Source organism: Scyliorhinus torazame, chromosome 13 (genome assembly GCF_047496885.1).
Source record: "Scyliorhinus torazame isolate Kashiwa2021f chromosome 13, sScyTor2.1, whole genome shotgun sequence".
Classification (NCBI taxonomy): Eukaryota; Metazoa; Chordata; class Chondrichthyes; order Carcharhiniformes; family Scyliorhinidae; genus Scyliorhinus; species Scyliorhinus torazame.
Genome location: NC_092719.1, coordinates 64657537 through 64684025, shown reverse-complemented (window position 1 = coordinate 64684025; position 26489 = coordinate 64657537). Strand labels below are relative to the sequence as shown.

The window sequence follows — 26489 nt, the reverse complement described above, 5'->3', positions numbered from 1 at the left end:
GATGTTATCAGGTTTCTTGTAAATAAATATGATCTAGTTTTGATCTGAATGTAACAACGCAGAAGTGCGATGTTTTTCATCTTTCAGGGTGCACAGGAGATGTAGTGGGCAAACCAATACTCTCTCTGAGTTTCCATTTATACTCTTTTCAGCGGCGCAATCTATACTGTGGCAGATCATAATTAGAGGGGTAATTCTTCATTCAATGGCACACCATTCAGATCATCGAAGTTAAATTGTGCACAGCAAACTCCCACAAACAGTAAAGTGATGATGGCCAGACAACCTGTTTAAGCGATGTTGTAAACAGTATCGGCACAAATTCTGCTGAACGCAAGATTTTGGTTTGTGCCACGTATTAGATTCTTTTCTCTCCCTCTTCAGATCAAAAAATGTTGAGAGCCGATAATGAAGTGGTGATGTCAAGGGGCAGCTGGGATCTTGGTGGACAATATTATCTACAACCTATGGCCTGAATCTTCATGGGGACACAAGAGATACTTGCTCTTCAGATTAGTTCTGTGGTATCTTTTCTGCTTCCTAAGAGGGCATAGACATCCTTGGTTTAATGTCTCACCTGAAAGATGGTAGCTCTGACAGTGCTACCTCCGTACTACACTGTATTATCAGCTGGGGCTCCCCCACAACCCTCTGACATAAGAGGTGAGAGTGCTGTTAACTGAACCACAGCGGGCCCAGAAGATGTCGCAGTGTCTCGGAAAGCCTTGTTTTCAGTGAGTGAGTGATAGTGAAACCCATTTGAAATTGGTACAGTGAAGCGAGAATACTTCAGCTTCTCCCCCTGGTGAAGAATTGCCCTGCTCACAGTATTGTTTTAACCATTCAGCAATGCACATTTCTTCAAGTGGCTTTGTTAAACTGCGGCATTGGCAATCTTAGGAGCAGTTTGACCATTAAGCCAGTAAGCTGCTCCTAGATGTTCAGTACAAGAAATGATGAGGACTTTCACCACAGTTAACAGTCAAATGAAAGGCAGAAAAGCTTGTCATTTGGTTGAGAGTTGATGTCAGAGAAAAATAACACTTGACCATATTCCATTTGCTTTCTATTTACAGAATTTTAAGGAACGCTACTCCAGCGTCAGTGAATAGTGATGAGATGCTAGCGATACTAGATAGCAGCAATGAGTTTCCCTGCTTGGCTTGGCTCTGTTGTGGTTCAGTGCTGTTCCATTCTCTGGTTGCTCATTAAGTCATGTTCCACTTTCAGTAGAGGGAAGAATCACACCCAAGTGACTATTATTTCAGGAGCAATGTCGCAGGCAGTTGCTTAAAGGGCACTTAGTCAGAATGCTTCCATTACATTTTAAAAATCTAATTGTGGAGTGACAGCTTCACAAATTACATATACCCCTTCTTCTAGGAGCTTCGGAATTAAAGGCAGCTATTTAGCCCCGCAAGCCTGTTCTGTCATTCAACGAGATCACAGCCGATCTATGATCTAACTCAGTATATACCCACCATTGCTTCATATACCTCAAGACCTTCAGTTCACAAAAGTCTATCAATCTCAGATATACAATTAGCAATTGACCGAGCATCAATTTTTATTTGTCTAAGTGAGTTCCAAACTTTTAGCAAGCCGTGTGTGCTGAAGTGTTTCTTTTCATCACTTTTTTGTTAATTAAAAATAAATTCCAATTAAGGGGAAAGTTAGCGTGGCCAATCCATCTACCCTGCACATCTTTTGGTTTCTGGGGGTGAGACCCACGCAGACACGGGGAGAATGTGGAAACTCCACACGGACAGTAACCCGGGGCCGGGATCGAAGCCGGGTCCTCGGCGTGCTGATGCAGCAGTGCTAACCACTGTGCCACCCTTTTGTTTCATAACTTTAATCCTGAATGGCCTGGCACTAATTTTTAGGCTATACCTCTAGTCCTAGACTCCACATCCCGTGGAAATAGGGTAGATACTGAGAAATTGTCAGTTCCCCTTAATATAAGAACATACAAAGAAAGGTACAGCACAGGTCCTTCGGCCCACCAAGCCCATGCCGACCATGCTGCCCGACTAAACTCCAATCTTCTACACTTCCTGGGTCTGTATCCCTCTATTCCCATCCTATTCATGTATTTGTCAAGATGCCCCTTAAATGTCACTATCGTCCCTGCTTCCACCACCTCCTCCGGCAGCGAGTTCCAGGCACCCACTACCCTCTGTGTAAAAAAACTTGCTTCGTACATCTACTCTAAACATTGCCCCTCGCACTTTAAACCTATGCCCCCTAGTAATTGACTCCTCTACCCTGGGGAAAAGCCTCTGACTATCCACTCTGTCTATGCCCCTCATAATTTTGTAGACCTCTATCAGGTCGCTCCTCAACCTCCGTCATTCCAGTGAGAACAAACCGAGTATATTCAACCGCTCCTCATAGATAATGCCCTCTTTACCAGGCAACATTCTGGTAAATCTCTTCTGCACCCTCTCTAAAGCCTCCACATCCTTCTGGTAGTGTGGCAACCAGAATTGAACACTATAGTCCAAGTGTGGCCTAACTAAGGTTCTATACAGCTGCAACATGACTTGCCAATTCTTATACTCAATGCCCCGGCCAATGAAGGCAAGCATGCCATATGCCTTCTTGACTACCTTCTCCACCTGTGTTGCCCCTTTCAGTGACCTGTGGACCTGTACACCTAGATCTCTCTGACTAAACTTCAGTCAGATCTTCCCTTAATCTTCTAAGATCCAGAGGCTACAACTCTATTTTGTCTATTTTCTTCTTATTATTCAACCGTTGGAGTCCAGGTATCATTCTGGTAAATCATAATAAAGTGGATGAATTAATCGTGCAAATACATGCAAATGGTTATGATATAGTTGGGATTACAGAGACATGGCTGCAGGGTGACCAGGGACAGAAATTGAACATTCAAGGTATGCAGTATTTAGGGATGACAGACAAAAAGGAAAAGGCGGTGGAGTTGCATTTCTGTTTAAAAGGAAATTAGTGCAATAGTGAGGAAGGATATTAGCTCCGATAATGTGCAATCTGTATGAGTAGTGCTAAGAAACACCAAGAGGCAAAAACGTGAGTGGGGTTATATATAGACCCCCAAACTGTAATGATGTTGTTGGGATTGGCATTAAACAGGAAAATAGCGACACTTACGATTAAGGAACATCTATCATCATGGGTGATTTTAACCTGCATATAAAATACATAGAAAATAATCATAGAATGCCTACAGTGCAGAAGGCGGCCATTTGGCCCATCAAATCTGCACTGACCCTCTGAAAGAGCACCCTACCTAGGCCCACTGCCCTGTCTGTCCCTGTAACCCCACCTAACCTGCAAATCTTCAAACAATAAGGGTCAATTTAGCATGGCCAATCCACCTAACATGCACATCTTTGTACTGTGGGAGGAAACCAGAGCACCTGAAGGAAAAACACGCAGACAGGGGAGAATGTGGAAAATCCACACAGTCACCCCAAGGCTGGAATTGAACCCGGGTCCCTGACATTGTGAGGTAGCAGTGCTAACCACTGAGCCACCGTCCCATCATTGGGCAAATCAAATTAGTCACGATGCTGTAGAGGAGGAAGTCCTGGCGTGTTTAAGGGCTGGTTTTCTGAATCAGTATGTTGAGGAACCAACTGGAGAACAGGCCATCCTAGATTGGATATTGTGTAATGAGAAAGGAATAATTGGCAATCTAGTTGTGCGTGATCCCTTGGGGATGAGCAACTATAATACAATAGAAATTTTCATCAAGATGGAGAGTCATGTAGTTCATTCTAAGACTAGAGTCCTGAATCTAAATAAAGCAAACTATGATGATATGAGGTGTGAGTGGGCAGCACGGTAGCATAGTGGTTAGCACAGTTGCTTCACAGCTCCAGGGTCCCAGGTTCGATTCCAGGCTGGGTCACTGTCTGTGCGGAGTCTGCACATTCTCCCCGTGTCTGCGTGGGTTTCCCCCGGGTGCTCCGGTTTCCTCCCACAGTCCAAAGATGTGCGGGTTAGGTGGATTGGCCATGCTAAATTGCCCTGAGTGTCCAAAAAGTTTAAGTGGGGGTTACTGGGTTACAGGGACAGGGTAGATACGTGGGCTTGAGTAGGGTGCTCTTTGTAAGGGCCGGTGAAGACGTGCTGGGCCTAATGGCCTCCTTCTACACTGTAAATTCTATGATTCTATGAAGAATTGGGAAATGTTACTGAAAGGCAAACATTCAAGGAGCGAATGAGTGAACTTCAACAATTGTTTATTCCTACCTGGTGCAAAAGTAAAATAGGAAATGTGTCCAAACCATGGCTTACAAGGGAAATTAATCATAGTATTAAATCCAAGGAAGAAGCATACAAATTCGCCAAAAAAAAACCAACAGACATGAGGATTGAGAGCAGTTTGGGATTCAGGAAAGGAGGACCAAGGGATCAATTAAAAACGGGAAAATAGAGTACATGAGAAAGATTGCAGGGAACATAAAAACTGACTGTAAAAGGTTCTATAAGTATGTGAAGAGAAAAAGATTTGTGAAGACAAATGTAGGCCCCTTACAGTCAGAAATGGGAATTCATAATGGGGAACAAAGAAATGGCTGACCAACTAAATGCATACTTTGCTTCTGCCATTACAAATGAGGACACAAATAACATGCCAGAAATGTTGGGTAACACAGAATTTAGTGAGAGGGAGGAACTGAAGGAGATCAGTATTCGTAGAGAAATGATATTGGGGAAATTGATTGGATTGAAGGCCAGTAAATCTCCATTGCCTGATAAATCTACATCCTAGAGTGCTTAAGGAAGTGCCCCGAGAAATATTGGATGCATTGGTGGTCATCTTCCAAGATTCTATAGACTCTGGAGCAGTTACTACAGATTTTATGGTATCTAATGTAACCCCACTATTTAAAAAGGCAGGTAGAGAGAAAACAGGAAATTATAGACCAGTAAGCCTGATGTCGGTAGTGGGGAAAATTCTTGAGTCCATCAGAAAAGATTTAATACCAGAGCACTTGGAAAACAGCGGCAGGATCAGACAGAGTCAGCATGGATTTATGAAAGGGATCGTGCTTGACAAATCGACTGGAATTCTTCAAGGATGTAATTAGTAGAGTTGATGAAGGGGAACCAGTGGATGAGGTTTATTTGGATTTTCATAAAGATTTTGACAAAGTCCCACAGAAGAGATTAGCATGTCACATTAAAGCGCATGGGATTGGGATAGTGTATTGAGGTGGATCAAAAACTGGTTGGCAGACAAGAACAAAGAATAGGAATAAACAGGTCTTTTTTTCCAATGGCAGGCAGTGACAATTGCGGTACCGCAGGGATTGGTGCTGGGAACCCAGCTATTCACAATACATATTAATAATTTAGATGAGGGAATGAAATATAATATCCCCAAATTTGTCGATGACATAAAGCTGGAAGGGGGGCTATAGGATCTCTTATTTTATCTTCTAATGAGAGTCAATTGTCCGATTGATTGGAGGTGTCAAAAATACAACTTTATTGCTAATTATTCACTTTAATATACTTGCATACAAACCACATCAAAACGTAGAAACAAAATATCAAACAATATATGAGTTGGCCAAATACATGGCAAAGAAAATCATTAAACATAAAAGTATAAAAAATTACTTTTAAAATAAATAAATAGGATGCTTCAAGAATTCAAGAGGCAGGGACTCAAGAGACCAACCTTGGCCATGAGGTCTTACATTAAGGGAATCTTTATCGATGGTCTAATACCTCATTTACTCTCATTGGTTTCTAATTCTCAGCCGAGGCCTCCTGATTTGTTCCAATAGATGTCTGTTACTTAGAGGATGATTTATTAATCAAACATTGGCCATAACTCAAGATTTACTGGCGTCCATCAGGAATAATTCAGTGTCTACGTTCGCAGTCTCATGAGAATAGGTTTCTCACGCCACTGCTGGTCATACACCTTGCTGTAACTAATTAGTTGATAGAATCTTATTGCTAAATGCATTGAAATACAATAGTCTATTCATTAGATGAAACATTCATTGAAACAAGGTCTAAATTTCTACAGACAAGACACTAGAGTTCAATAATTAATTCATTATCAAAAACAATGACTGTCTTTTCACAGTCATGGCATTTTGAATAATTCCACACTTTAGCTATGCATTCAATTAGCACTTAAAAACATCAATAAATCAATTTATCAATAATCTATCGGAGGGTGAGCTGAGAGGACTCAAACATTGGAACAGGGATGTCACGCTGGAACTATACAGGGCCTTGGTGAGACCACACCTGGAATATTGTGTGCAGTTTTAGTCTCTATCTGGGGAAGCTGTAGAGGGAGTGCAGAGAAGATTTACTAGATTGATTTCTGGGATGACAGGATGGACTTATGAGGAGAATTGAGTTGGTAATAAGGGAGGATCTCATAAAAATCTACAAAATTCTAAAAGGAGTAGACAGGATAGATGAAAGAAGGATGTTCCCAATGACAGGGGTGTCCAGAACCAGGGGCAACCATCTGAGGTAGACCATTTACGACTGAGATGAGAAATTTGTTCACCCAGAGAGTGGTTGGCCTGTGGAATTCATTGCCACAGAAAGCAGTGGTTGGCCTGTGGAATTCATTGCCACAGAAAGCAGTTGAGACCAAAACATTGTGGGCAGGATTCTCCAATAATGGGGCTATGTCCCCATGCCGGCGTGAAAAGTGGCGCCAACCACTCCAACGTCAATGGTCCCCGATAATGGGGAATACTCCCGTTCCTAGGGGGCTAGGTCAGCGGCGGAGTGGTCCCCGCAGCTCCAGCTGGTGCGAGTTCGCGCATGCGTGGAACGGGCGGCGTGATTCCGCGCATGTGCAGCGGTTCCCTTCTCCACGCCGGCCCCCGGGCAATATGGCAGAGCCCTACAGGCGCCCCAGCGTGGAAAAATATTGGCCCCCACGGAACCAGCCCACCTGCCGATCGGTAGGCCCCGATCGCGGGCCAGGCCACCGTGCCCCCCACCCTCACCCCCCCGGGGGTGGTTCCCCCCCGCGCCCCCTCCAGGACGGCCCCCGCAGACATACCTTGGGACCTGAGGAACCCACGCCGGCGGAACTTGGCGGCCACTCGGCTTGTCAGGGCCCGGAGAATCGCCGGGGGGGGGGGCGCTTTCAACGGCCCCCGACCGGCGCGTCGGGAATCCTGCGGGCGTCCGAGAATCGGCGGGGGAGAATCGGGAAGCCGGTGTCGGGGCGGCGTGGTGCGATTCTTGTGTCCCCCCCGGGGATTCTCCGAGGCCTTCCAGTTGGCAGTTAATGACCATTTCCCACCTGGCCTCAATTTTGAGGCTGACAGGATACTACATAAAGTTCCCAGTCTGAGGGCAGCGATCAAGGAGGAGACATTTGTGATAATGGACTGTAAAGATTGGGATGATGTTTAGCTTCACGGTTTGGACAGTAAGCTGTGAGAATGGATTGTCCGCCCATTGTAGAATCCGCCTGATCTGCGCAAGAGTTTACTGCCATTGCAGTGAAGGTTAGAATTACTTTGCGGACTGTATTCACTGGAGCAACAAATGTTAAAGCACTATTTAATAGAGGTGTTCCAAGTTTTCCCAAGAGGTAAATGATTATTATAAACAATTATTTTCACTCGTCAGTGAATGACTGACAAAGGGGAAAATACTGAGAATTAGTACAAAAAGCAAAAAGACAGAAATTGGATTATATTACTGTAAAGGATTTTTTATTATTATTGCTACAACTGCCCATTGATCAGTCACTCCACGCCAAATCCATTCTTCCAACATGGATTTGACCTCAAGGGAAGCATGGATCACGTAGAGAGCTGAAAGATTGTAATGCTCAGTTCTTTGATCAAACTTCCGCAGCTTTCTAGCGAGAATGCCAGACTGGAATTAGTGCTTCAAAAGATGAAGAGGAAAAATATCAAACAGTGTGGGAAAAGAACAAGGAATTGGGATTTGTGGAGAGAGTTTCAATATAAAAGTCACAACAGCATTGAGTGCAGTGGATGAAGCCGTTCCCTTCTGTGCTAAGATTTCTGTAATTCTACAATTGTAAGAAACTAATAATAGGTCAGGGGGACAATAGAACATCAAAACTGAGCCCAGATAACTGGACTGAAGGATCAAATTCATTCCTTCAGTCAGTCTGCTTGCCTCTCCACAATTTCATACAATTACTTCTACATTCCATTATTACTGATTACTCCTGATGGTTATCTGGGGCCACAGTTGATTTTATAAAGAATTGCAGGCGACCATCTGATACCATTTGAAGATTGATGGAGTGCATGTGCAAGGTGATTATTCATCCCTGGAAGAATAGGTATTAACATTTCACAAGATGTCCTTTCATGTGCTACTCCAGAAGTTTAGATAATCATATGTGAATGATGATACTTTGGCTCAGAGCATTGCGAGTGCAGTGTACAAGTTGGTGAAGTTACTTCCTTGTTGTTCTTCCAATATGAGCTTCTAAAGTTTGCATTTTTCTAGCCAGACACAGACACTTGCACAATCTGTACTGTTCACATATTCTCTCAACCTCACCGTCAATCGTTTACACCTGTCCACGCAGCTGGAGGCACAACACTGATTAATGACTGTTTATCACATAGGGCGGGGATGTCAGATGGTTTGCGAAAACTACCCGGGATCGCAGTCTTCCTCCCAGCATCTGGAGTTTATTCAGAAATCTGTTATTCAAAATATAACAAACCTGGTTTTAATTTCTTGAAATGCTTCTATTTCATTTGATTCAAAATGCTGCAGCCTTTATTTGTGAATGCAATGTTCTGTGCTTCCCTGGGCAGATTAGTGATGGAGAAGGAGTTTTATATACTTAGGTTACTGATCTGGGCTTCCTCAACACTTGAAGCATGCAACAGGCTAAGTTGCTGCTACAAAGTGCATGTCCAGGAGCGTACGCGAACCTTGGCCAAGTGGGGAATAGAAAAACAAGGCCAGGGCAAGGTATAAGTTATCCCACCAAGAATAGTAAAAGTTGGAGGTCAGGAAATTGAAAAATGAAAAATAAGTAGGTGTATTTTATTCTATCCCTAGGATAGATCCTGGGCAGGTGAAGTTGATGTTGATGCCCAAGTAAATTCTGTCCATTGGAAGTTAGAATGTGAAGTGCCACCAATACATATCTATATTTTTATGCTTTTGTACTCAACCTTGGGAATATGCATACTCACAGCCTGACCCTCCTTAGTGAGTAGACATTATAGAGCACAGTGGTTAGCACAGCGCCAGGGACCCTGGTTCGATTCCAGCTTGGGTCACTGTCTGTGTGGAGTCTGCACGTTCTCCCCATCTGCGTGGGTTTCCTCCGGGTGCTCCGGTTTCCTCCCAAAAGACGTGCTTGTTAGGTGAGTTGGACATTCTGAATTCTCCCTCCGTGTACCCGAACAGGCGCCGGAGTATGCCGGAGTGTTTTCACAGTAACTTCATTGCAGTGTTAATGTAAGCCTACTTGTGACACTAATAAAGAATATTATTATATTTGCCAGTGAAAGGGCAGCTTTAAAAACAGCTCATTCAGATGTGTACATGTAGCGCACAAAGACTCCCGAGAGACGAATAGAGGTGAAGTCGATGAGGCTTTATTAAGCGTGACTCGTTCCCCGCAGTTCAGCAACAGACTGAAGCTGCGGGGAGAATTCCTGGTTCTTATACTCCGCCTTCAGGGCGGAGCTAGAGATCAACAGCCAACCAGGACCCGGGATCTGTCAGCCAATGACATCACGGCTTCACAGTCCCACATGATCCCTAATGCATACTACCACAGTACAATAAAAAATAAGCAAGTAGAGTGACAGCGAAATGCACGATAGCAGCAGACAGTGGTGATGCACAAGGGAAAGCATCATTCATGGGAGGAAAAGCAAAGGCTTGTGGCCATAGACTGGAAACCTTTGAGCTAGATTTGGAGAAAATTTTAAAAATGAAGGGTGGTGAGGGAGGAAGATCAAACACCAGCAGTGGGTGCAGCTTTGGTTTTGCACTGCACCTTAATCACCAAAGGCAGGAGCAGAACTGTCAAGAGGAAAGAGTGGGCCCGATCGAACGGCCTCGTTGTCTCTGATTCAGTGATGCGACAAGGCCGTTAAATCTCGCAAGAATTATGATGCTCAGGACGTTGTGATCTGGATCTCGCCCTCACTGGGCGGGATCCAGATTTGCACATTTAAGTGTGCAGTTAGCTTCACTTAAATATGTCTATGCTGGAGTATCCCAAGGCCCAGGATCGAATGCCTGTGCATGGGAGACCTCACAGTGGTGCCATTTAGCACTGGTTTATACAAATGTGACCAGGCATAACGGCACTTGGGGGATCTACCAGGCAATCGGAGGCTTCCGGGTGGTCGGCCTCTGGTCCGGGTGATACCCTGGCACCCCTGATGCCAACAGGGCACCGTGGCACTGCCAGCCTAGTGGGCACTGCTAGGGTGCCAGGCTGGCAGTGCCAAGGTTCCCAGGTGGCAGGTTGCCCGTACTGGGGATCTGGCCCAGTGGTGCCCTGCCCTTATGAGGTGGGGTGAATTGAGAGGGGCTCATGGACCCCCTAATCGGTAAGTTGGGGAGTGGGGGGGTCCAGAGTTTGAGGAGGAGGAGAGGAGGGGGGTGGTCTCTTCCTGTACTGACGCAGGAAACGAAGGTAAGCTTATCCTCGGCAGGGCATTTCTCACAGAGACCCTCCAAAAACCCACAAAGTCTTGTTTGATAGCGGGATCATTCTCGGAACTGCAGGGTCCAACAGACAGCCCACTATTCGCACCCAAAAAGGGAGACTTTTTTTCATTAAATCGTGCCCAGTGGCAGAGGATGAACCCCAGTGAGCCACTGTTCATAAGCACCTCACTCAGCCTACGGTTTACAGATGGCGCTTGGCATAACTGTAGATGTACTAGAATCAGTGTTGCCAAAGACTATGCATGTCCAAGGAACCAGTTGGTCACACCTGCCATCTGCTACACGATTTGGTGCCACAGGGATTTGGAGGGTATTCACTGTCAGTGTCACTGAAAGTGACTGCAGCGCTCAATCTTTATGCCAGTGGCTCCTTCCAGGACTCCATAGGTGAACTCTGCAGGATTTTCCAAGCCTCCATACAAACGTGCATCCAGGAAGTCATACCTTCATGAGGGCTCACGGGAGAGCAGCACGGTGGCGCAGTGGCAAGCACTGCTACCTCATGGCGCTGAGGTCCCAGGTTCGATCCCGGCTCTGGGTCACTGTCCATGTGGAGTTTGCTCATTATCCCTGTGTTTGCGTGGGTTTCACCCCCACAACCCAAAGATGTGCAGGGTAGGTGGATTGGCCACGCTAAATTGCCCCTTAATTGGAAAAAATGAATTGGGTACTCTAAATTTATTATGAAGAACAAATGAGAGAACATGGTGGTGCAGTGGTTAGCACTACTGCCTAAGGCACCGAGGACCTGGGTTCGATCCTGGCCCCGGGTCACTGTCCGTGTGGAGTTTGCGCATTCTCCCCGTGTCTGCGTGAGTTTCACCGCCACAACCCAAAGATGTGCAGGGTAGGTGGATTGGTCACGCTAAATTGCCCCTTAATTGAGAAGAAATAATTGGGTACTCTAAATTTTAAATTTAAAAAAACAATCAGTCAATAAATAAACAAATAAACTGAGCCCAGAGGTTCATCTTCTGACTCAGCAAATTCCTGGCCTCCAGCAATACTCAATACAGAATGCTGGCATCCTTAAATGCCCCTGCCTCCGTTCTGCTGTGGATCAGACATTGTGATGTGCTCACCAGATTGTGACCCCGAGGCTACTGTAGAACTAGGCCCCACTGAGATGTGAGTCTCTGCGATGTTGGAGGTTGTGGGTGAATGCTGTGATGGTTCTTCAATGTCAGGGTCTGTGAATGGTATTGATTCTTCTGTGCTGCTGTTGGGGGTGGAGTCAAGGACTTGGCTCAGCTGCTTCCCAGATGTGCCTGAAAAAGCAAGGGAAGGTCATTAGTGCATGGCAAGGGTCTGAGAAAGGGGGACACCATTCACAGCACGGTAGTCTGATAGATGTTGCAGTGCTGGATCCTCACTTGGTTGACTGCCACCGACCTCACCATCAATCCAAGAATGGTCCACATCCTCACTGGCCAGCTGAATTACTCTCTCTTCAAAGTTCGTGAGGGCCTTGAGTTCTGGCATCTCTCAACAACCTCAAGTTATGTGCCAGCTTGTCCTGCATGAAGACAGGTGGAGAGAGTGTAAGCAGGATGCATTTCAGGGCAAATAAGGATGACTGACGTGTGGATAGTGAGTGGGACCAGGGAGGTACTGAGGGCATGACCCACTGTGAAGGTGAAGATGTGTGTGGGAGAGCGAGTGGTGGTGTCCCTTGAGCTGGCAGTGAGTGAGATCCCTGTAGATGTTTGATGGGTATGTGAGTTTGAGAGTTAAAAGTTATGAGAAGAGAGACTTACCCTTGCAGAACAGAGAAGATCATTCATCTTCCTGCACTGGATGGCTGTCCTCTTCTGCACGAAGTTAGTGGCGATCACCACTGCCAACCCTTCCCATGTTGGAATGGTGACCATGGTCACAGATATTAACCCAGCGAAGTGAGTAGAGTACACCTCGGTGGGCTTCCATTGTGTCCATCAGATGCTCAAGGGACAATATGCTTCTGAGATTTGGCAGCCATGACTTCCCAGTGGCTTTCTCGAACCTGGGCTGTGCTAGCTGTGTGCAGGATGGCCTTTAAATATGGTGTTTGGATCACTGAAGTGCTAAGGTGATGGCGAGGCAGGTGAATCAGAGGCCACCTGCCAAGCAATACTTTGTGGAAGCCATGCCTGGAAATCCTTTTGATATCGTGCCACACAATACGGTGGAAAATACCTCCGCCTCTCAAATTCTCTTTCCTCCTTTAATTCATTCCTTAAAATCTACCTCTTTGGCCAAGTTTTTGAATATCTGACATAAAATCTCCTTATGTTGCTTCATATCTAGTTTGGCTTTACAACACTCCCGGAATATTTTAGAATGTTAAAGGCACCATGCTGCAGAGTTAAGCCAATTAATACCTTCCAGTCATCAGACAAAAATCAATCTGACCAGGAACGCCAAATGTAGTCAGCATGAGTCCGGAGAGTGCCTTGCATAATAGGACTGGGGTATCTCCTCGAACAATGGAAAATCCATCTCTAAATCCTGTCTCAGTTGGTCAAACATGCTGCAGATATAAGGCACAGTTAAGGGTACAACCCCTTAAGATGGGCACATATTAACTGTTAATGTATTATTTTTAAGGAGGCAAGACTGTACTATTGTGGTTATTACTGCATGACATACTTTAGGGACGATGCCAAGGCCTTGGTGAGAATGTAAAGTAAATTTAACAGGAATTCAGGTTATGAGCAGAAATTAGGGAAACAGATTGTTCCCCTTAAAGATCGCAACTGGGTGTGCTGAGTCAGGAAGTGTTTTGATAAAAGTAAACAAAGGAAAACTGTTTTCACTGCCAGGAAGGTCCATAACCAGAGGACACCAATTTGATATAGCTGGTGGGGAAAAAACACAGCGGGGCGATGATGAGATTTTTATTTACACAACAAGCAATCCTGATGTGAAATGGTTTGCTCGAAAGGCCAGTGGAAGCAAAGGCGAAGGTAAATTTCAAAAAGGAATTAGCTATCGTTACTGATTTATTTATTTCGAACATGACAAAATAATAAAATACTACATTACATCAAAGAAATGCAACACATGCATGATTGCAAAAGAGTAGGGAGAATCACAAACTTATAAATTGCTACCCCTTTTCGCAAATGCAATTCAAGTATTGAAGCTGGGACATTCCGGGTGCCCCACCCCCGATGTATTTTCTAGCAGCGGAGGCAGTTCGGCATTGGCCACCGGCGGAATCTTCCGGTGTTTTGTGTGGCTCGTCCTACCCACTGCCAGGGAACCCACAGCAAGCTGTGACCTTTAACGGGATGGTAAGATTCCGCTGGTGGACAGGGCTGGAAAATCTTGCCCTTAATAATTTTCTAGCTCAAAGGAAAAATCTGAAGGACCAAGGGGAAGGAACACAGAAGCAAAACTAATTAGATAGATCGTTCTGAGAGCCACCACTGAAATGGTGGGTTGGATGATTAACTACTGTACTGCCTGATTACTTTCCACAGTACTTCAAGAGATAATATTCTGCCCTCAGTAATAATAATCTTTATTATTGTCACAAGTAGGCTTACATTAACATTGCAATGAAGTTACTGTGAAAACCCCGAGTCTTCACACTCCAGCTCCTGTTAGGGTACACTGAGGGAGAATTCAGAATGTCCAATTCACCTAACAATATGTCTTTCGGGACTTGTGGGAGAAAACCGGAGCACCCGGAGTAAACCAAGCAGACACAGGGAGAACGTGCAGACTCCGCACAGACAGTGACCCAAGCTGGAATCTAACCTGGAACCCAGGCGCTGTGAAGCAACAGTGCTACCCACTGTGCTACCGTTCTGCCTTGGCAGTATTATGCAAATGAAAACTAATTTGTTTTGTAACCTTTCCCTCTCCTTTATCATCACAAATGAACCTTGTCATCATTCCATGTTCCATTCATTGCATTTCAGAATCTGGTGATGGTCTTAAGTGAGGTCCTAGTTTGGCTGATATCCGATGTTCCCAAGGACATCAGCGTACGAATGAAAAAAGAGAAAACTCTGCTGGTGGATGTGTTCCTGAAGGAAGAGCAAGAGAAAATTAACCTGGTCGAGAGCTTTCTCGTGCCGGACAGGCCGAAGCAGAAACCCAAGAATAAAGCACAGAAGGCCCGGGCATCCAGCTTCACTCAGATGGCCAGAGGTCAGCGGAGCAGCTTCACGTCGTTTAGCTCACAGCACACAGACGTCTGAGTTTCCCCAGCTGCAGAGGACTAACCACATGTGCCCTTGATACCAGCAGGAACAAAACCAAAAAGCTCACTGCTTGAAGTAAGCAGCAACTGCTGATGTTCTTTCCCAGAAAGCAAAGAAAATATGAGCTATGCCGTGTACAAGTAGGACTTCGAAACCACAGATCAAAAAAAAAATGATTGCAGTGAAATGCGGATTAACTTGCACTTATGTAAAGAGCAGGCCATTTTCTGGGTTAAAACCCGTTTGAAGAGTAAGATGAAGGTCTGAATGTAAGCGGGGGTCATCCATTGACTGTGACTGAGAGACTAGACAGGGACCTAATGGAAGCTTGATCTAATCAGAACTGTTAGGTTTAGTTGAGCTCAGCCATGTGATGTATGTAAATGTTTGCTACATCTGTAATATATTGTCGATTGTTAAAATAATGTGAAAAACTGCTGTTTTTAAAGAAGAGATTTGGATATTCAATGTTCAGTTTAATATTTTATGCATTCGATACAGTAACTGTAATCATAAGATTGGGTGTATGTGTTATATGCCTGCTGGAGAGAGTCGATGCTGGGTAAAGTAAACACATTTTATGTCAAATTACATTTTTTTGCAGCTTTATTTTGGAAAGGTCAAGATTGGTAGGTGTAATGTTCAAAATCATTTAGAGCTGAGCACACTGGTGAATTGTGCTCTCCGTCAGATGAACATGTTAACTGTTTGTACATTACTGCCCCACAGTAAAACATCAGGAGGGTTGGTGTAACATTGTTACAGCATTTGAACGATTCAGGAGAGGCTCATAAATAGGGGGTTGGATTCTCCGATTTTGAGGTTATGTCCGGAGGAAGTGTCTCGTTTTACAACGAGAAATTCGGCGAGGCCCCAGATCCGATCCTCCGACCAGATAGTGCTTCCCTCACGCCCCGGGGCCACCCCCCACCAGTCCTGCCAGCCCTCGCCGAAGCCCCCCCCACCCCCGGTCAGCAGCATGGCTCTCCCACAGACTGTAGCGGCGCTGGACACAGTCCGCAGCCGCCACACCGGGTTCATGAAACTGAGAGCACACTTGTCCCGCGCCGTCGGGAACTCAGCCTATCGGAGGCGGAGCATCAGGGAGGACCGTCAGGTAATGTCCTGAGTCCATCCCAATGGCATGCGGCGTACTCCTCGATGACGCCGTTTTGGAGGGGTGGAGCTTCCGAAAACAGGCAGCGCCCCCGATTCAGTCTTAAACAGGGATTCTCAGCCCGATTGCCGATTACGATATCGCCGTTGGGCAATGGAGAATCCCGCCCAGGGACTCCATACTTCGGTGTTTTTGTCGAAAATAAGGCTCAATGAAAGAAGTTTTTATTTAAACATTCATTTCGCTGGGGTAAAGTTTTGTGACAAACATTACATCTGGTTACTCCTGCTTCCTGTTTGCAATTTATTTCTCATAGCTTAGCTCAGAGGTGGATTTACAGTTCATGGGCCCTGTGCTCAGCTTCATTTGTGGCACCCCGCCCCCTACAGCAGCATCTGAAGGCTGAAACCTGCCCCTCGCTCACACTCCCTCTTTCCCCACCCCTCACACACACTCCCCCTTTCCCCACCCCTCGCACACACTCCCTCTTTCCCCACCCCTCGCACACACTCCCTCTTTCCCCACCCCTCGCGCACACTCCCTCTTTCCCCATTGTTGCTAATTTTCTCCTTGGTTCAATTGCTTTGTTTTATTACCTTTGCTCTCGAGTCGCCAGGTATCTTTATGATACCGCCACAAGGTTCAAGTCCGAGTAATGATCAATAATCCAATACACCGATTAGTAAGATTTAAATCAAAGCACATTTATTATACACAGTAATCGCTACTCATGCACAAATTCTACGTCTAAGCTACTTCTACAACTAACAGGCCTATACTTAACTTTGGACTGGCCCACCAGGTCAGGGAAACAAATGGCCTTTCGTTTGGGTTCTGAGTCTGCGGGATTAGAAGTTGGTACGGAATGGTAGCTAGGAGCGCCTATCTCGTAGCGAGCGTTGAATTTTGACTTACGAGTTCGATGATTACTGGAGTCACTGCACCGGTCACGGTCAATGTTGGTTCGTTGTTGCTGGGTGACCCGGGCAGGAAGAAGAGCGTGAAGAGAGCGAAGAGGTGAAGAAGGAGAGAGCGATTTGAACTTGGGGCTCAATTCTTATACTCCCAGAGACCCCCATATCAGAGACCTTCCTACATCATAGACCACCCCTTATCAGAGACCCCTCCATCATATCAGAGACCCCCCCCTCCACCGTATCAGAGACACTCATATCAGAGACCTGCCATCAGTAACCCCTGCCTGGAAGCTAAAGAGCAATCCAGGCAGAAACAGTGAACAATCTTTTTCACTTTCCAGTCCCTTACACCTGCTGCCTCACACAAATGTCTTGAAAGCAGCAACTGTTACTTTATAGAAAGCCAGAACACATCACAAACCTTTAAACAGCGCCCCCCCCCCCCGAGTCTTTGACCTGCGAGGCATGTATTTACTTTCAAAGAAAAATAGCTATTAGTTGGCTGTAATTGAGGGTAATAGCTTCCAGATCGCCAGGTGTCTCGATTGTTTGTTGTCATTTCCATTCAAGCTTTAATGAATCTCAATGACCCTGCTGTGAAGCGAACCACAATGTTCATAAACATCCAGATATGATTGACAGGTCCTCACCACCTCAAAAGCAGTTAAGTGCTTTCTGCTGAGCAAAAGAGGAAGTGAAAGCACTTGTCACCTAGATGTTTATAAACATTGTTGGTTAGTTTCACAGCAGGTTACTTGAGTTTCAGTCAAGCTCCTGCATGCGATAATACAAAGGAAGAAAGAACATTATTCAAAAATCAGAATGCTCTGTACTGTCTGAGGGAATGCAGCTTTAAAGTGGACTGACTTAGCCTCACCTCAGTGAGAAGGTGAGGGACTTACTCACAGAATGTGCTTAATTCTACAGTGAGCTGGTGGTGCATTCCAGTTTGCTACATCCTACTTTGATGGTGGCTTCTCTTTGAACACTTACAGTAGTGTATTGCATCATAAGGCCAAATGGCACCTCCCTGGGTGGAAGCCATTGTCAGGGTATGCTTATCTTAAAGGAGCCTGGATACAGACAGGCCTCCCCAACACACACACACACACACACACACACTCACTCTATCCCACATAATCAACATTTCCAACTGGGGGATGGAGTGAATTGGAAGGAGATGAGATGGGGTAGGTGACGAAAATGGGGAGATGCAGGGTGAGGGATATGGATGAGGGACGAGGGGTGGGGAGGTGAAGGAGGGGGATGCAAGGTGAAGGAGTGGATGGGAGGTCAAGGAGGGGGATAGGGGTTGAGGGGAGGATAGAGTTGAGGGGCGGATGGAGCAGAGTGGGGGTTAAACAGTTGCGATCCAGGATAACATTGCTCAGGGCTGGAGTTTACAGGTGCGCAACTCCATTTCCAGCACTGTCCACTTAACAGCCGCTCAGGCTCCCGCTTTCTCAAATTCAAACTCTCCAACAGCCAGGGTGTGCCACCACCACCATTGTGCCCCTGGCACCAGCACCCATCCCACACATCCATAGCACCGACCCCCCACCGCCTCTCCACCTCTCCACCTACCTAGAGGACAAATTCAAACTCTCAAAGTGCCAACCACTGCTGCCCACAGTAGGACTACAACTACCATCAGGTACTGTGGGCTGGGTCTCCCTGATTGCATATTGCTGCTCCTCACTGTGCATGCACACTGCACCAGAAGCCGCATGGGTAATATAGCTCCGAACGGTGATTGGTTCAGCAGAGTGATGGACATGTAAATTCTGGGAGGGATTTCAAAGTAATTATGTGGCTGATTGGCTGTGAGAGACTTGCGTATCATTTTGGGCCCCTGTCATTTTGGGGGCTCTGTGCTGGACCAATGGGCAGAATTCTCCGTTTCAGAGACGAAGTGCTGATGTTGTGATTGAATCGCGTGAGTTCCACAGCACTGAAAGCGGCGCTACTCCCAGAGTGGCCCAGAGCATCCATGACATCGGCGCCACAAGGAACTAGTGCAATTCCAACGGACGCTGGTGTGTGATTTGCCGGGGTCGGGATTGGCACTCGAGAGCCTGACGAGCTGCAGCTGCATTTAAAGCACTCCACTCCCAACACACTCTCACTCCAACCAAAAAGATGCCACCCTGAAGAGCAGCACCGAGGTTCGCTGATGTCGAGCTGGAGACGCTACTGCATGCCGTGGAGGAGAGGCGGGACACCATGTTCCCTGGGGCGGGAAGGAGGCTGCCACCTGCGGATGTCAACCGGGCCTGGGTACAGGTAGCAGAGGGACATGAGCACCCTGCAGGAAGAAGCTGCACAACCTCCTCATGGCAACCAGGATGCGTGATCACCACCGTGCTCCTGGCACCAACTACTGTCCCACCCCATCCAACCCAACATCCCACACCCAAACGCACCCCCCACCCCGCATGCGTCCCCCACCAGGCAGTCCGAAAGGCAGCACTGAGCGGAGGGAAGCAACTCCACAGCCAGCCAGGGTGTGCCACCACCACCATTGTGCCCCTGGCACCAGCACCCATCCCACACATCCATAGCACCGACCCCCCACCGCCTCTCCACCTCTCCACCTGCCTAGAGGACAATCGAGACCCATCTGCCAACAGTCCACATGCACCCAACCCTGCGCCACATGCCAACACCTATGCCATCTGCCATGATCGGATGCCCCGCACACACAATGCTACCAGCCACGGACCCCCTCTGCTGCCTGCATCCGAGTGCATTATCCATCACCACAGGAGAAGGCGGCCCACAACCGCAGGGAGAGGGAGAAAACCGGAGGTGGCCAGTCGGACCTGTGGCCCCTCACAGTCGCAGAGCAGAGGGTGTTGAACCTGGTTGGTGGGGTCAGAGATCGAACAGTCACTGAGGCGAAGATCGGCACTGGAGAACCAAGTGTGCCGGCAATGAATAGCAAAGACCCTATGGCAAATGTGGCTCCCCATCACCATCCCCACCCAAGTTCTAACCATGCATCTTATTTTTTGTGTTGCAGGATAGCCTAGCAACTATGCAAGTCCATCGGGTGTCCCCTGCCCCGGCTGAAACCCCGTGACCCACCAACTAGTGACCCACGTCCAAGACGCAACCCCGTGACATATCACATATCACAGGCAGCCATGTACAGAGACCACATGGACATTGCTGCGGCGCTCCAGAGCATGACCAAATCACAACAGGCCATGGCATGTCGAGAGCATTGGCTTGGCACTGACTGACCTGGCACAGTCACTGAGTGATGTGACACGGTCTTTGAGTGATGTGGCCCAGGCCCAGAGGGATGTGATACAATCCCTGTGCTCCATGGCTGCGAGCATCGAGACCCAGGTCGGGATGAGTGCAGGCTTCCAGGTCTGGCAGCGCCAGGTGATGACGGAGATGCCAGAGCTCACACCCCATCACAAGGAGTAGCCCGGGGGCCATCAGTCACTCCGTGGGAGGAGGATGTGATGGAGTCCGTGCTGGTGACTCCCGCAGTGAAGGTGCTGGAGCACCTCAGGCCCCATGTCCTGCCCATGTTGGCCTTTCTCCGCAGCCTGGAGCCTGGCATTCATCCTCTTCCTCCAGCATGTTGTCCCACTGCTGCGCAATGTTGTGGAGGACGCAGTAGGCCACCACGATGTGCGGTGGCCTCCTGGGGCTATACTGGGGGACCTCTCCAGAGCGGTTCAGGCACCAGACTGCATCTTCAGGACCCCAAAGCACCGATCAATTATGACCCTGGTCGCTGCATGGACGTTGTGGTAGTGGGATTCCGCGTTGATCTGTGGCCTCAGCCACAACCACAGCGGATAATCCCTGTCGCCCAGGAGCCGACTCCTCACCCAGAGGAGGGCCTCAAAGGTATTGGGTACCGTTGAGTGTGCAAGGGTGAAGGCGTTGTGCACATTGCCTGGGCATCGGGTGCAAACATACATAATGTGCAGCTCGTGATCACACACCAACTGCACGTTCATGGAGTGGAATACCTTGTGGTTCGTGAAGTGCAGCCCCTCATGAGGTGCTGCTCGTAGGGGGACATGTGTCTGTGGCGGCACGGTGGCACAGTGGTTAGCAAAGTGGCTTCACAGCGCCAGGGACCTGGGTTCGATTCTCGGCTTGGGTCACTGTCCAAGTGGAGTCTGCACGTTCTCCCCGTGTCTACGTGGGTTTCCTCCGGGTGCTCCGGTTTCCTCCCACAGTCCAAAGATGTGCAGGTTAGATGGATTGGCCATGATAAATTGCCCTTCGTGTTCAAAAAGGTTGGGTGTGGTTATTGGGGATGGGGTGGAGGTGTGGGCTTAAGTAGGGTGCTCTTTCCAAGGGCCAGTGTAGACTTGATGGGCAGAATGGCCTCCTTCTGCATTCCTTCTGTCGATCATCTCCTGGACCAGGGGCATTCCCACGACCATCACGTTGTCGGCCACTGGGAGCGGGTGTCCTCCCCCATAGCCCCAGGTGCGCCATGATGCGGCAAATATGCCGTATGGTCTCTCTGGCCAGCAGGAGTCTGCGATGATGGTGCGGCAGGTCCTCGAATGGCAGGCGCTGTTGGTACACATGAAGTCTGATGTGATCCTCCATCCAACCTCCTGCTCGGCCTGTTGGGCGGCTGGCGCTCCATCCTCACTGGCTGACCCCTGTTCCTCTGGAGCATGTTTCGCTGCTGCAGGGCCTTCCCTGAGTAGCTCCTGCTCATACAGCTGCATTGCATCACCATGGCTGCAGCGGCTAGGCAGGTGCCAAACATTCCTGGTTGGATACCGAAATTCATTGTCTGCTGGGGGTGAAAGGCAGACAAGTTAGCATGGTGTTTACCCCCATGCACAACCGGGTCTGATTTTAAATGCCACAAGTGAACGTCACCTGGAATCACCAGGTAATTCCTCCTGGTGGAGACGGAGCACCGCGGGAGACCTGGAGAATACCGGGGCGGGCCTATTGATGATATGCCAACTGTCTTTACTGTACAATTTGCATGCCCATGCCGGCATGAGCTGTGGAACGCATTCATGCCGCTGTCAAGGCACCGGAGCATGGCATTCCATTGAGCACCTGGCGCCAACTTTGATTATCGACTCATGCACAATTCTCCGCCAAATCGCATTCCGCGATTGCGCAATTATAAAGGATCCAGGCCGATGTTTTTCATTGTAAAACCGCTATTGTCTTAGCTGTAAAACAGGCATGCAAATGTTATCTATTTTAATTAGTTCTCCCGATAATGAACTCTACTCAAACCTGAAAGTTAAGTTATCGAGCCCGGCCACCAATATGCAACACAACTGCAACAATTGTCCTGAATCATTAACTTTGTTGTTTTCCTCCACACATAACTTTGCTACCTGTTTGTATAGGTTGCAAAGTCATCATAGCCCCAGATGACCATAGGCTGCTTTCCCCTTTGAGGGGGAGAGTTGACTGGTGGTGATTTAACTTGAGATGAGGAGCAAGTTTGAGAAGGCCTCATGATAATCATTAACCTCAGCCAATATGGGAATTGAACCCACACTGTTGGCTTCACTCTGCATCACAAACCAGCTGTCCAGCCAACTGAGCTGAACCAGTTGTATAGATTCTACTTTGGAACTAGATTACCCCGCCTCCCTCCCATTAACTTGTCCATTCACATTGGTATGAGGCCATGTCAACTTGAATCACGGCAGGTCCCCCAAGTCATGGACCTGTGAGCAGGACTTGCCGGAAGCACGCAGATGAGTATAGCCCAGGGGAGAGAGTCATGCCTGGGCAGAGCTAGGGGATTGTTCCGTGGAGGGAGTGTTATTGTGTGGGTGAGTTTACAACAGGAGTGGGGTTCTGTCGGGACGGGCTCCGTGGTGAAAGGGGGGCTCAGTGGTGATGGGGGGGTTCCTTGTGCTGGGGAGGTAGCCTCTGTGAAAGGAGGGGATTCCATGGGTAGGGACTCAGTGTGGAGGGGGAGGGGGCATCCACGAGGTTGGGGGTTGTACTGTTTTTTAAATTCTCCCCAATCGTTTGAAAACCTAAGCTGCCTATCGAGGCCGCCTCGCCAGTGTGTTGTCATGGGACCTGACCCTTAACTTTATTTTTACTAAGAGCCTTAAAATATGGCGGAGGAAGCCGCCCTTGGTGCCGATGACTTCCACCCTGTTTTCATGCCCACTGGGACACTCTACAAAACAATCTGAAATTTCCACCCAATATCTTTTTATATTTGATGCCGGTATCGGCCATGTTATCCAGCATTTCATAACAATGAAGCAAGGATTCATACAATTCACATTGGTACAACTTCAAGCAAACACAAACCCAACAAGACTGGCTGAAAAACAATCAATGGCGGTGGGAAAATGCCACACGGTGATATCGCAAACTCTGTTTTGGTTTACAAAAGAAGGACTATTGGCAAGCCAAATTCCTGTTGCTAATGGGTGACTGGGCAAATGTTAAAGCTGCAATACCTCCAAAGGTTTTATCAATCACTTTACTTTTCCGAAGATGCAGAAAACCTATAGCCCAGAGCTGTAACATGGGAAGAAACGTTGCCAAATGTCTTCAATCAAACACTACTGAATCGACAAAGATGATACTCTTTAAGACTGGCTTGGATTTTCTTGGCCAGGATTTTCTGGCCAGGCAGCAGCCAATGTATGTGCCAGCCAAAAATCCATGGACCTCAGCAGGACTGGAAGATCCCGCTGGTGGTTTGGGCCAGAAAATCCCTCCCTAAATGTTACATATTGGATGGGGGCTAATTACAGGGATTAGGAAAATTCCAGAACTCCAGCATGTTCAGCAGTGGCCCAAATCTTCCGACCTCTCTGCATCACAATGGAGCTCCGAAATTCCAACCGTTTCTCCTGATTTTGCCTTCTTCAGAAAAGTGGAGCAATCTTCCGTTGAACTGCTTTATCGAAGCACCGGATCAGAGTGCGGAAGACAAGTCACATCCCCCTGCTTGCTGCCGTACCCTGGTAAGTATTCACTCACACACTGAATAACTTTGGGACATTTAAACAATTTTTCATTGTGTTCGTGAATGAGTGTATGTGTTGGTGTGTAAGTGGGTGGTTTGTGTGGGTAAGTGGGTCGGGTGGCAGCTGGGTTGGGTGGCAGGTGGCTTTTTGGGCATAGTGGATGAGTAGGTAGGCAGGTCGAGGCGTAGTCGGGTCAGGCTGACAGAGATTGTCAGGTCAGGTTGTGGGGCTGTTGGGTAGTGGGCCTAGCCAAGTAGAGTTGGGAGGTAGTTGGGGGTCAAGAGGGTGACTTCAGGCTGCCAGAGAGAGAGGGGTGGTGGTGCTGGTGGGGGGTTACAGTTGCATAGTTACTACGGAGTTGGTCTTGACTATTCTGACAAACCCCCAGACTACCCACTCCCTGGGTAACTATCCAGGTAAAAACTCGGACGTGTTTGATGTCGCCAACTCTAACTCAGGGACGGAGGTTTCTTCAGAAGGTGTCAGGGAGTGGATAATTACCCATCAGAAGTTCAAAGATCTGGGCCATTCCTATGGAGTCAGTGCGTTGGGATTTCCAGAGGGTTCCAAAGTACATCTTGGAGTTACGTCCGGTCTCCGACAATCCAGAGACCGGAAGATCTGAGGCGAGATTCTCCGACCCCCCATTGGATCGGAGAATCGCCGGGGGCTGGCGTGAATCCCGCCCCCGCCGGTTGCTGAATTCTCCACCACCGGATATTCGGCGGGGGCGGGAATCGCGCCGCGCTGGTTGGCGGGCCCCCCCGCGCGATTCTCCGGCCCGGATGGGCCGAAGTCCTGCCGCTAAAATGCCTGTCCCGCCGGCGTAAATTAAACCACCTACCTTACCGGCGGGACAAGGCAGCTCCGGGGTCCTGGGGGGGGGGGGGCGTGGGGCGATCTGGCCCCGGGGGGTGCCCCCACGGGGGCCTGGCCCGCGATCGGGGCCCACTGATCCACGGCCGGGCCTGTGCCGTGGGGGCACTCTTTCCCTTCCGCCTTCGCCACGGTCTCCACCATGGTGGAGGCAGAAGAGTCTCCCTCCACTGCGCATGCACGGGAATGCCGTCAGCGGCCGCTGACACTCCCGCGCATGCGCCGCCCGGAGATGTCATTTCCGCGCCAGCTGGCGGGCCACCAAAGGCCTTTTCCGCCAGCTGGCGGGGCGGAAATTCGTCCGGCGCCGACCTAGCCCCTTAAGGTTGGGGCTCGGCCCCCAAAGATGCGGAGCATTCCGCACCTTTGGGGCGGCGTGATGCCCGTCTGATTTGCGCCGTTCTGGGCGCCAGTCGGCGGACATCACGCCGTTTTCGGAGAATTTCGCCCTGGGATCGATAGGCCTGGGGTCCAGTCTGGTCTTGCATATGTAAATGAGGTCCAGGAGTGTAAATCCCTCCAGGGTCAACCTGAAAGCTTATCACTCACCATGACACCCAGGTGTTTGTGGGCATGTGTGAGGCCAACCTGGCAACAAAGATTTTGATCACCCTGACTGCCTTCTTTCAACTAAATATCATATAGAGCATGACAGATTGGGATGGTTCTGATGAATGACTGGTCGGGTGCTCATGCAGGAACTGCTTTTTGAGAAGAGCTATGTACAAGGACTTCAAAGTGAGATAAGCTTAGCTCCGTGCAGATATGATTGCAGGTGTTGGGGAAGGGCTCAGAAAGTCTTGTCAAACCCTGACATGCTTCACATTCCTCCATTCTTCCAAACATTTTATTTATTTATTAACGGGATGTAGGCTTCGCCGGCTAGACCAGCATGTATTGCCATCCCTAGTTGCCATTCAGAAGGTGGTGGTAAGTTGTCTTCTTGAACCGCTGCAGTCCCTGAGGTACAGGTACACCCATAGTGCTGTTAGGGAGGACATTCTAGGATTTTGGCCCAGCGACAATGAAGGAACGGCCAATATATTTCCAAGTCAGATGGTGAGTGGTTTGGAGGGGAGCTTCCAGATGGTGATGTTCCAGGGTACCTGTTGCTTTTGTCCTTCTGGATGGTAGTGGTCTTGGGTTTGGAAGATGCTGCCTAAGGAACATGATGCGTTCTTGCAGTGGTCCTGATACACATGGCTACCACTGTTCATCAGTGCTGGAGGGAGTGAATGCTTCTGGAAGGAGTAGCAATCAAGTGGGGTGCTTTGTCCTGCTTGGTGTCAAATTGCTTGAGTATTGCTGGAGATGCACTCATGTAGGCAAGTGGAGAACATTCCATTACAGTCCTGACTTGGTGGACAGGTTTGTCAGGAAGTGAGTTACTCGCCGCAGAATTCCCAGCATTTGACCTGCGCTTGTAGCCACAGTATTTATATAGTTAATCCAATTCAGTTTCTGGTCAATGGTAACCCCCAGGATGTTGCTAGTGGGAGATTCAGCAATGGTAATGCCATTGAATGTCAAGGGGCTAAGGTTAGATCCTCTATTGTTGGAGATGGTCATTGCCTGCCACTTGTCTGGCAAGAATGTTACTTGCTACTTGTCAGCCCAACCCTGGATATTGTTCAAGTCTTGTTGCATTTGGACATGGGCTGCTTCAGTGTCTGAGGAGTCACGAATTGTGCTCATCAGTGAACATCTCCACTTCTGTCCTTAGGGTGTAATGAAGGTCATT

The 26489-nt window shown here is 48.1% G+C and overlaps 1 protein-coding gene across 1 annotated transcript in view; it reads left to right on the top strand.

Annotated features, from left to right (window-relative positions):
* Window positions 1–15464, top strand: part of LOC140388072 (anoctamin-1-like) — a 239442-nt gene extending 223978 nt beyond the window's left edge. Inside the window, exon 26 of the mRNA XM_072471680.1 lies at window positions 14592–15464. Within this exon, the coding sequence (XP_072327781.1) occupies window positions 14592–14873 (282 nt within the window). The 3' untranslated portion in view covers window positions 14874–15464. The remainder of the gene's footprint in view (window positions 1–14591) is intronic.
* Window positions 15465–26489: the final 11025 nt, after the last annotated feature.